General features: G+C 42.0%; 1 protein-coding gene and 1 long non-coding RNA gene across 2 annotated transcripts in view; one reads left to right on the top strand and one right to left on the bottom strand.

Moving 5' to 3' along the window:
* Positions 1-9686, top strand: part of rnf19b (ring finger protein 19B) — a 45006-nt gene extending 35320 nt beyond the window's left edge. Inside the window, exons 4-10 of the mRNA XM_087835070.1 lie at positions 1564-1708; positions 1807-1969; positions 4747-4861; positions 5346-5486; positions 5580-5769; positions 5908-6042; positions 6860-9686. Coding sequence (XP_087691196.1) covers positions 1564-1708; positions 1807-1969; positions 4747-4861; positions 5346-5486; positions 5580-5769; positions 5908-6042; positions 6860-7307 — 1337 coding nt within the window. The 3' untranslated portion in view covers positions 7308-9686. The remainder of the gene's footprint in view (positions 1-1563; positions 1709-1806; positions 1970-4746; positions 4862-5345; positions 5487-5579; positions 5770-5907; positions 6043-6859) is intronic.
* LOC148096671 (uncharacterized) lies at positions 1210-8598 on the bottom strand. Its single transcript, XR_015717105.1, has 3 exons — positions 8524-8598; positions 6873-7303; positions 1210-1978 (listed from the first exon to the last, which is right to left on the bottom strand). It is a non-coding gene; the product is annotated as an uncharacterized LOC148096671 (long non-coding RNA).
* Positions 9687-12201: the final 2515 nt, after the last annotated feature.

Below are 12201 nucleotides of genomic sequence, written 5' to 3'. Positions count from 1 at the left end.
TTTTGATTAAACATTTATTAGGGAAATCTCTCCAGCTGCCCTCATCTCTCTCTCTCTTTAATTCGCCGCTTCCAGTTTCGCCTCTCTGTGCCAACGCTTCAGAAGGACGGACAGCAATCCAAGCACACGAAACTGACTCATAAAAAAAAAAAACTCCAGGCCTCTCCCTCTGTGTCAGCCTGTCTGTCTGTCTGCTGATACCTGCTGCTTAGTCAACGGGATTCAGACAAACACAGAGAGGAGGAGAAAAAGAAGATATGATATGGAGGGAAATATATAGAGATAAGATGAAGAGAGAGGAGGGGAAGAAAGAGAGGACGAAAGCGAGATACCAGAGGGAGTGAGCAGCAGAGTGATGTCAGCAGAATACAGAGCGCAGCAACAATAACAACTACTCCTACACGCACACATCAACCACATCTGCCAGAGTCACTTCAAGTTAAAATGCCAAAATGCCCTTTAAAGAGCAGAGAGCGCTCCCTGCAACCAGAATTCAAACTCACAGCGAATTGACTCAAAATGCATTAGAGGACAAAGTGCTGCAGCGAGCCTAATGATCCATTACTCTAATGAGGTTTGAGCTTATTACCCTCAGGAAAAGACCCAAAGAGAGCACTTTTGGAGTTTTTCTGTTATTTAAGTTCTAATTCGATTTTTCTTTTTCATCAAGAAAGTTGAAAGATGTTAGAAACTAATGTGGAAAATTGAGACTTGTTTAGACTGGTTTGGAAACTCCAGGGTTATGTATTAGTTTGGACAGGCAGACATGACGCAGACACCCACACGGGCTTCCTAGTTTGGCCTTATGATGAAATGAAGCCAGAATATTAAAGCCAAGCTCGAGTACCATTTGAGATTTCCTTCTATTGTGTGGGTGCTTCTGTCCTACTGCTCTGGCTTTCTTTGATGATGGTCAGTAATCCCAGTGAGACTTATTTGCTTGGAGATGACACAGGTCTGTGTTTTCCACCTTACATTTGCGTGTTACGTTCAGTTTGTCCCGTTTGCTGTTTTCCTCCCAGGGTGTTTTCCACAACAACACACCAGCTCCACTTCCTGTTAAAAACTGCACCTGACATTGTGTTAAAACGATTTACTGGAATTTCTGTTTTAATACAGACACTACCCACACCGTGGGTGTAGTGTCATTTCCTCCAGAGACAATAATAAGTAAAAACAAAGATCAAGAGTTTCACATCATTATTGGAGAAACATATATTGTGTTTTATTGTTTTAATCCCTCTATGCCTGTAATAGCTGTAAAAAACCGGCGACCGGAGGACGCTTTGATATACAGGATGGGTGTCCATCCAACTTATTTCTTAGCAGTTTAGTGGGATACGTGCTGGACGAGGCTTACACAGAGAGACAGAGAACCGCTAACACTTGCATCCACACCTGTGGTGCCACAGTTTCTTCCCTTAAAGGTTAACTGATGGTTGAAGCGCTAGAAAAGGCTGAAATGCTATCTGTGGTCGTAATAGACTGAATAAAAACACATTCTCACACTAAATAAAACGTCCCTGCACCTCTTAAGCTCATATTTCATCTCTTTGTCTCCAGCTGATGACATCAAGCCATGCCCCCGCTGTGGCGCCTACATCATCAAGATGAACGACGGGAGCTGCAATCACATGACCTGTGCCGTCTGCGGCTGCGAGTTCTGCTGGCTCTGCATGAAGGAGATCTCCGATCTGCACTACCTCAGGTACTCACACGTGCTGTTCAACTTTACACACCTGCGTCTGATCCTTCAAATGTAGATATCTAACTCTGTCCATTCTCCTCCCTCTTTCCCTCCATCAGTCCATCTGGCTGCACCTTCTGGGGCAAGAAGCCGTGGAGCAGGAAGAAGAAGATTTTGTGGCAGTTGGGAACTCTGATCGGAGCTCCGGTTGGCATCACTCTCATCGCAGGCATCGCTGTTCCCGCCATGGTCATCGGCATCCCAGTTTACGTCGGCCGCAAGGTGAGAAACCTGCAGAAATATGAATGAGGTCACTTTTCTTTAGATTTTTACTTTTTTGTGCTCGTTCAGCTTCACTATGAAGAAAGTTTTTACACAGTGCATTTAATCTGAATTAATATATATTGTAGTGGCAATTCCTTTGTTTGACAAATCAAACATCCCACAATCAAAGGTCCACAAGCCACTGCTGCACTGAGATATTATTTTGTACGCAGGCAAAAGAAGTCCATTGTCCAAACTTGAAAGTTGCGTTTTGATGGTTTATTTATCCAGTTTGGCAAGCAATAACAAGATCCAATTTTTTTGTTACCTCCTGCTGCTTCTCCTGCTCTGGTAAAAAACCCATAGGCCCACCCCAGTGCATGTTGGTCCTATACCAGTTGCTTTATTTATAGAAAACAAAACGGCCCTACAGCTCTTCCTAACTAATTTAACAAATTAACATCAAACAAACTTTGAAACAAAATATTAACCAACAAATAAACCCCAAAATATAAGTAAACTAACAACAAACTTTAACTAATTTCAAAATAATAAAAAATAAGAACAAATAGCTCCAACATATATATTTATATCAGCAGTGGCAGTCTTATAGAACCTGATTTTCAAGTATCAATGATATTAAATAAACAATAAATGTCCCAGAATCCAGAATAAAAAGGCAACATGAAGAACATAGTGAGTCATTTCAAGGGCTGATGACAGCTGGGACAGATGTGTTTCTAAGTCTGTTTGTTTTGCACGTTGGCAGCCAGACAGACGCAACTTGAACTCCTCAGACAGGGAGAGGCTAGAATCAGTGCTAACCTTACACAACCCAGGAGGGTTCAGGCACGTGTGGCTGGCATTTTTCACTGTTCAGACACATGGTTAATTAGTTATCTGAGAAAATAATTACAGAGTATTTAACGTGTATTCTAATTTTAGATACTTTTTTTAAAAGTTACAAAATAAAATTAATTTCCTGTTTATGTCTCACTCAGTTTTGAAGTTTTGAAGTACTTCATAGACGAGTCGATAAAAGGAAATAGAGGCTCTCTAAATGGAAACTTCAACATGTTGTGAAACTGTTCATAATCTAAAGCTGCACTTTGTCTACAACGTAGATTTTTAAGTGAAATGTCTTTCACGCCGAGCGGCACTTTTCTTTTGTTGTTATCTGTAAGATCTCGCCACTTGGCGTTTATCACCCATCCACACAGCTAAAGAAACCAGAAGCACAAACCACACAGATGTGGCGACACACTTAAACAGTTAGCAGCACTTCTGCAGTCACTCTTTCACAATCCTGCTTCAGTGACGATCTGGAATGTACAGCGTTGCAGAACCAAAATCTTTTCTAAGTTTCAGCGCGGCGTCAGAAGTTTTCTAGAAATGACGAAAAGTACTTTCAGATCCCGTCAGAATCACCAGATACTTTCCATTCACACTGACCTCCACACAGACCTCGGTCCTGTCCCCGTCTGATAGATGTAGTTAAACTTAGGCTGCTGTGTGAAAGCGTCATACGATGTCAAATAGAAACACTGTAAATTTCATTTCCTTCTGCTTCCTATTTAGTTCAAAGCTTTCCCTCTTATGTAGAAAAACTCTGTTTCTTTTGTTTTTTCTTTCTATTCTAAGTAAAAACCTCATTCATTCTATATTAAAAAAAAAGAAAACAGCTATTTTTAAAGCCTCTAAAGTCTCCTTTTGTTCCTGTAAATCACAGCTGTGTCATGTTTTTTCACAGGTGGCTATACTTTCCTATTGTCAGGGGAAAAAATTGTATTGACTAAGAGACAACAGCCCCTCATTTAGAGTGAAAGAAACTGGCAGTGGGCGTTTGTCAGGAGATTTGTGGTGCATTAACATACTACAGCGCTCTCTTGTGGATAACAATGAAACTACAAACTTATGAAAGCCTGTTTGAGAGCTACGCAGCGGCTCACCCACTCGGTTTCTTTCCCTCGTGTTGAAATTTCTCCAGGCGTGCCATCTCAGGCAGTTAATAACCTTCCAGGAAGTCTTTGTTCCTCTACGACAAGTCGCGACACAGATTCAGTTCTTGAGAAGGAAACTTTGAAGTTTCAGTGTAATATATTACCTCTGTGGTAATTTGGGGCAAATCCCTGCAGGGAAAACTTGCTTTAATGTCACTCAATGAGGCCTAGCGAAATGGGCTCATAGTTGTTTTTCTGTGTTTGTCCCACAAGAAGAGCAGCAACACAAGAATTACACGTCTGATATTTCATATATCTAAAATACAAAACAGCCCTGTCCTCGGTTACACCACCGATACTGAAAAAGCACGTAGATGTAGAAACATAAATCTGGGGGATTCTCGGGAAATTTGACTTGTAGCCGAGTTCTTGTGTGAGTCAGGAGGAACTGAAGATATCAAGTGAAAGGCAAAGATCGGCTTATTTCAACATCATTTTGAAATAAGAGCTCCTTGTTTTGTATCCCAGTCAAGCAATGGCAACAATAAAGACATTTATTTCTGGTAGTTTTTCTTCTATGAGCTAAAAATCAATTACAAATCTATTGAAACATAAAGAAAATAAGTAGGAAACAACAGAAACAGTGATAAATGAGCAGCACACATCCCAAAACGTATTCGCTGTTATTATAGTTGATCATAAACCTGTAAATAATCACAGTGAATTGGATAATTTCTGTGTTTACGTTCTTGTCATTTCGATTCACCAAAACGCCAGATATCCATTAACCGCCACCTCCTCCTTTGTCATGAAGCGTTTGTGTTAAACGGCGTGCGTCCCTCTCCTCTCCCACAGATCCACGCCCACTACGAGCTGAAGAAGACGTCTCGTCACCGAAGGAATCTGGCCATCACGGGGGGCGTGGCCCTGTCAATCATCACCGCTCCTGTCATCGCAGCCGTCAGCGTGGGTAAGAAACCCAACGGGGCCGTCAGATATTATGTGTCACGATCGTTTGAAGATGATGGCCAAGAAAAAAAAAAGGAAAGAGGACAGTTTGTCTAGACACATCACTGGTGATAGCCTCAAACAAGGAAAGAGCTTTGATGCGAAATGAAAAGTACTCCGTGTTTCTGGATAATGAGAGGTGTTATTTCACCTTCTCTTTTTCTTTCTTTATTCTTGCATAAGTCATAATTCAAGCAACAAAACCACAACAAGCAAGAGCTGTTTTGAAGAAACCAGCGTAATCTGCGTCTTTTAAAATTGCTGCAGTTTGTACAGTTGATTCTTTGTGCCTCATCATATGTGAGCAAAATAACAGCCAAGAAAAAGACACAATAAATCACTTTTTTTTTGTTTTTTATTTCTGTGAAATTTTATACATCGAGTGATATTAAAATTAGACAAACAGGCGTCAGACGTGTGTTTGCTTGGCTTTGCCCCTCTCACAGGCATCGGTGTGCCCATCATGTTGGCCTACGTGTACGGTGTCGTGCCCATCTCTCTGTGCAGAGGAGGTGGTTGTGGTGTAAGCAGAGGAAAAGGGCGCGGTGTGCGGATCGACTTTGATGAGGACGATGGACCAATCACAGGTGGGTACGCTAAGCTGGTAACATTTTCAGCAAAGTGGATGTAGCTGCTGGCGTCTTTAAACTAAAGCTAATGTTTCCTGTACAATCACACAGTGGCGGACGCCTGGCGAGCCCTCAAGTCTCCGAGCCTCGGTGAGAGCAGTCTGGAAGGGGCGGTCAGCGGTCTTAGCACCACCTCTCCCAGCGAGGGGCTCTCCGTAGCCCCAGGGACTCTGGGCGACACTCCACACTTTAACACCCTGGCCAGTGGCGCTCTGGGGACTCGCACAAGCAAGTACAGCAGGTGAGGATAAGGGATGAAGTAACTAAAGCTCAAGACTACAAGGCTTGTTTTGGGTACCAATGGATGTAATTTTTTTTATTTATGCTGTGCAAATGCTGGTGTATGTTTAATGCTAATGTGGGCATTTTAATGCTTCAGGCTGGAAGTTCAAGCAGGGGAACTTGCCAAAGAATCAGCCCAGAGAGAGACGGGCAGCCTGGGAGCCGGGAGCGACTGTGCCAGCACCCGAGGAATGGCCGGATCCATCATCTCCTCCTACACTCTACCTGACAGGTAGGAGAGGAAACTTCTCTTCTCTCTCCTTCTGCTGCTCCAGCAGATTTGGGATTTGATGTGGTTGAGATAACAGCGTTAAAACTAATCTGTAGACTTGGCAGCTTTACACCATGATCACATGCTGCCTTCTTCTAAAGCTGTGTCGATCTTTCTCTAGATTATATAGAGCTTTACTTTAACAGGCACTAACATGAAATGAATCGTGACATCTTATCGCTTCAGAAAGGTCTGCAGCTGCTCTTAAAGCAAGTCATTGGTGTTCCTTTGGTTTCTAATCTTTCTCTTTAACAACCCATGCATGCAGGTTCTGTGAAATTGAGCTTTGCATTTATGTGCGGGCGTTTTTGTGTAGCTGGTGATGTAACCTGACGGATTTTTCCTCTAAAACATGGAAAATTACAGCAAGTTATTTGCAAAATTGTCTTTCATCTTAAGGCAGAAAAGAATAAAAACTTTTTTTAACCTCATTGTTATTGAGCAACACTTTTCTTTCCTAGTGCATAGCCTACTTTAGATGTATTCATTAAAAAAATGTTTACCAAGCTCATAAATCAACTGAAAGGCGCGGCTAATTTCTCACATTTTTAAGAAACTGATTAGATGCCCCCTGCTGGCTGTTTAAAAAACTTCAGGTTCACCATACATCCATAAAGGGGCTTCATTTTTCAGAGGCTACTTCCATCTTATTTACAATCTACAGGTGAACCCTACCACTAGCTTCCTATTTGAGCTGAATCTGTGCAGTAGATGTTGTCTTATCTGATATTTCTTCTTTCACACCAACTGACGTGTTTTAAATCATGTGACTCTGCAGGGAGTGCACCAACCTGGAGATCCAGGTGGACATTGAGACCAAACCCAGCCATCTCTGCCTGACCAGCGAAGAGGACTTAACCCCGCATCCGGGCTGTGCTGCCATGGCGACTGCCTCAGGAGGGGAGGAGCCTCAGGACTGCAGCTCCAGAAGGGGCGGGGCGTTGTCTGGCTCGGCACTGGGGCTGTCACCAGGAACGTCAATCAGGGAGGGGCTCAGAGACGTCACCCTGGCTCAGCCGGAGAGCATCCGCAGCGACCTGGAGATGTCAGACACTCAGTCAGACGACATCGCAGAGCTGACGTCGGACGACTGCGACTCTCCTCACCCGAAAAGCTGTCACCCGGCGGCCGGCCAGCAGCCCCAGCCCCCTTCGTGCCGAGCTGTGAACCCCTCCACCGAAGGCCTTCACTGTCCTGCAGACAGCAACGTCATCCTCTACGTCTGAGAGAAAAGCAGCTCTCAGGATTGCACAGAAACAACCCCGAACATTTACATTTAAACTTGTCACAGCTTTTTTTTTTCCTCGTGTCATCTCTCGTTTGCTGCTTTTGCGACTCACAGACACCGTCTTAAACACAGACAGCATCTGTTTACGTTGGTCTGTCTTCTCTTTCTACCTGCCAATCTACTCTCTGAGCAAATTGTCAGGGTTCTACCTCTGAGATTTATAAGATGATGATTTATGTTTACTCCTTGGTGCAAAATGCCTTGGCTACTTAAGCAAAAAAAGAAAAAAAAAGAGAGAGAGCAAGAAAAAAAAAAACACAAGAGGTACAAATTTTCCACGAGAACTGAAATTATGAAATACGGTGAAACGTCACCAAGCACAGCAGAGAGATGGTGATTGCTGGGAAAGCAGAGGATGCTTGCCGAGGGTGAGGAGGGTGTTTTTAAAAACGTGTGAATGAATGTGGACTTTGTACTCAGTTATTGTGGCTTTATTTTGACATTTTTCCTCTATTTATATTCGGAAGACCTTGAAATTGTATTATTTGCAGTGTGCATGAGTCTGCATGAGCCATTCCTTGTGTGGACGGTCGTAAAAGGGCAGCAAGTTTCTGTAACACTTGTGAAAGTTAAAGTTTACTTTGGAGGATGAAGCTGCACTTGAATCTCGCTTTCACTGCACAGAGGAGGAGGAGGAGGGGAATGGACATAGAGATTTTTAAAAAAGGGTCACTGCTACAGAAGTAAACGACAGAGTTCTGACAGTGACATGACAGATCCTGGAAAGACTGTGAAAAGCACGGGGAGAAAAAAAGACAGCCCAGAGTGAAGGTTTGTCTGCTTTCCACACATTTCCAGCATTTCATGAATAAAGCTCTGTGAAGCTTTTTTTATCAGCAGGAACGTATCGGAAAAATGGAAAAAAAACCAAAAAGTCCTGCTGGTTTCCTTTTTTCAGTTACATTTATTTATAAACTACATTAATGCAGAAAGCGATACAGTTGCCTCCAGGCTGCCTATTCAATGATAAGTTGTCTCTAAGGTTACACATGCTAATGCAGCGACGCAATTCCAGCTAACAGTCTGCTAGCAGCTAGCTAACAGCAGAACGCTACAGTGTCAAAGCTAGCACAAAATAATATGAACTTTTTTCTTTTCTTTTTTTTTTTTACCTAAAAAGGATTAAATAACTTTATTAATCGGTAAGACTTCACCTTCACTTCAGACCCTTGACATGAAAAGGCGTTCTCCTGTCGTTGTCAGAACTCTGCCGTGTCTGAGGTATGTCATATGACCAAGTTAGTGTTTTACAATTGGCTGTCTGCCTGCCTTATCGACACTCGCTGACCAACACAACAGCACACACCAGTTTGGGAGATTTTGGTTTCTGACGTGTTAACTGGCTGTCTGGCCCACTTGAACGTTGTGTGTTGTGCGTCTGTGTGAATGAACTCCCGATGAATGTATATGTGCGTCCCACTTTTATTTTATTTTTTTGAATGAGCACTTGTGCACTTTATCTGAATTATTGTATTTATCTTCTTTTTTTGCTATTCATGATCTGTTGCGATAAAGTGAGTTCAGTCTGTGGTACAACCAAAATAAATCACCTACCAGAGGGCCTTTTATGTTGGATGTAACTAAAGAAGAGTTTGGCTCCAAAACATAAAAAAATCTATTCATTGTCATATTTGTCATTCAGTATTTTTAACTTCAATGACATTTAAGGTGTTTTTAATCAATTTTGTGATGAAAATACTGTAGTTTTTTAGTTTCTTTTTTTTTTTAATATTCTGTAATTTATGTTGTTCTAATCATTCATACAAGTCATTGTGACTTTTGGAGCCAAACACTTTAAATACTGATGCCGATAAGCTTTTCTTAATCATAGCTTGACTTGTTTCTTAGCTTTGTATCACCTCTGTGCTTCTGTTTTCTTAAAAAAGAAAAAAAAAGGTTTCCCCACCAGGTTTTTCCTTGAACCTGTGAGGAATTAACCCGGGAGCCTTTTCATCTCAGAGTAGCTTTATGGATTTAGCTGCTTATGTGATTTGGCAGTGCTTTGTTTGGTCTACACTTATCACTAGTTTCTGCCTGCCTGCCTGTGAGAAACCACATGAATGTACCACGGATGGAAACCCCAACTTCCTGAAAGAGTCTGAATGAGTGTTAAGGGATGGATATAGGTGGTCCTGATCTTATTTGAAAAGGTTAGCATTTATAGATAGCAATATTTAAGTGTTATTATACTGTTTGTGTATTTCCTGTCACTGTTAAAAGCCCCGAAATTGTGTGGGGATCGACATGCAGGACTGTGAAAGACAACTTGTGGACCTTTGGGGACAAAATAAATAAACACAAACTGATGTTGCACCAATGCAGTGACTTGTTGTTGATCTGTTATGAATTAGAATCAATTAGAGCAAATTCACTTATTTTATAAATGTGTCAGACGTGAAATCACTAAAGATGTTTTGTGGCAAGATTTACATATCAGACATAATAAAATATAATCTGATCCTCAGCAGGTCTTAAAATCAATAAATATAACTTCAAACAAGCACCACATGACACAATATACCCTGTCATTATTTATTTTATACATTAATAAGCTCATGTTTGCTACTACCATGGGACTAAGATAAGCACCCAGGTGCTGCTATTCAAATGCACTTGACTCTAATTTTGTCTCTAATATACTTGTATCTAATCCTGTCCATTCTGATCAAGCCAACTGTAATTTCACCATCTTCAGCTCTGGCACCTCATGCTCCCCATCTTGCCTTTATATTGTCCAAATCGTACATCGAGGATGTCAAATATACAGTGGGGCAAAAAAGTATTTAGTCAGCCACCGATTGTGCAAGTTCCCCCACTTAAAATGATGACAGAGGTCAGTAATTTGCACCAGAGGTACACTTCAACTGTGAGAGACAGAATGTGAAAAAAAAAAAAAATCCATGAATTCACATGGTAGGATTTGTAAAGAATTTATTCGTAAATCAGGGTGGAAAAATAAGTATTTGGTCAATAACAAAAATACAACTCAATACTGTGTAACATAACCTTTGTTGGCAATAACAGAGGTCAAACGTTTACTATAGGTCTTTACCAGGTTTGCACACACAGTAGCTGGTATTTTGGCCCATTCCTCCATGCAGATCTTCTCAAGAGCAGTGATGTTTTGGGGCTGTCGCCGAGCAACACAGACTTTCAACTCCAGCCCCAGATTTTCTATGGGGTTGAGGTCTGGAGACTGGCTAGGCCACTCCAGGACTTTCAAATGCTTCTTGCGAAGCCACTCTTTTGTTGCCCGGGCAGTGTGTTTTGGATCATTGTCATGTTGGAAGACCCAGCCTCGTTTCATCTTCAAAGTTCTCACTGATGGAAGGAGGTTTTGGCTCAAAATCTCACGATACTTGGCCCCATTCATTCTGTCCTTAACACGGATCAGTCGTCCTGTCCCCTTGGCAGAAAAACAGCCCCATAGCATGATGTTTCCACCCCCATGCTTCACAGTAGGTATGGTGTTCTTGGGATGCAACTCAGTATTCTTCTTCCTCCAAACACGACGAGTTCAGTTTATACCAAAAAGTTCTACTTTGGTTTCATCTGACCACATGACATTCTCCCAATCCTCTGCTGTATCATCCATGTGCTCTCTGGCAAACTTCAGACGGGCCTGGACATGCACTGGCTTCAGCAGCGGAACACGTCTGGCACTGTGGGATTTGATTCCCTGCCGTTGTAGTGTGTTACTGATAGTGACCTTTGTTACTTTGGTCCCAGCTCTCTGCAGGTCATTCACCAGGTCCCCCCGTGTGGTTCTGGGATCTTTGCTCACCGTTCTCATGATCATTTTGACCCCACGGGATGAGATCTTGCGTGGAGCCCCAGATCGAGGGAGATTATCAGTGGTCTTGTATGTCTTCCATTTTCTGATGATTGCTCCCACAGTTGATTTTTTCACACCAAGCTGCTTGCCTATTGTAGATTCACTCTTCCCAGTCTGGTGCAGGTCTACAATTCTTTTCCTGGTGTCCTTCGAAAGCTCTTTGGTCTTGGCCACGGCGGAGTTTGGAGTCTGACTGGTTGAGGCTGTGGACAGGTGTCTTTTATACAGATGATGAGGTCAAACAGGTGCCATTCATACAGGTAACGAGTGGGGGACAGAAAAGCTTCTTACAGAAGACATTACAGGTCTGTGAGAGCCAGGGATTTTCCTTGTTTGAGGTGACCAAATACTTATTTTCCACCCTGATTTACAAATAAATTCTTTACAAATCCTACCATGTGAATTCATGGATTTTTTTTTCACATTCTGTCTCTCACAGTTGAAGTGTACCTCTGGTGCAAATTACTGACCTCTGTCATCATTTTAAGTGGGGGAACTTGCACAATCGGTGGCTGACTAAATACTTTTTTGCCCCACTGTAAGGCCCGGGGGCCAGACTCAGCCCGGCAAAGACTCCAATCTGACCCACTGGACGGCTTTGAAAAATGTAAAGGAGGGCACAGATTTCAGCCTTTATTTTAAGTTTTACAGCTTTTCCTGTTTATAAGGAGACGTAACCCACGGCCATTCCTACTACACTAAAGTAATTAAGTAACAGATCATTATCGGCTATAAAAAAGTTCTGTTTTTCCACAATGAGTCCAAAGTTTCAAAAACAAGGAAATCTTCTGTGAATTACCAGAAACTATAATTATAATTAAAGTGCAATCTGGGCAATGAGCCCCATAACAATTTCTGTCATTTTATGCATTTATTTCTTACAATTTAAGCCTTAAGAGCTGTACTGACACATTTCTTTCATTTACCACATTTCTTTATTATGTAGAAAAACTAAAAAATACTGTTATCCAACATCTACTCATTCTCCCTGCATCTC

This window comes from Neolamprologus brichardi, chromosome 22 (genome assembly GCF_056152115.1).
Source record: "Neolamprologus brichardi isolate AB-2024 chromosome 22, ASM5615211v1, whole genome shotgun sequence".
Classification (NCBI taxonomy): Eukaryota; Metazoa; Chordata; class Actinopteri; order Cichliformes; family Cichlidae; genus Neolamprologus; species Neolamprologus brichardi.
The sequence above is the reverse complement of the archived record's forward strand: the minus strand, read 5'-3'. Positions and strand labels throughout refer to the sequence as shown.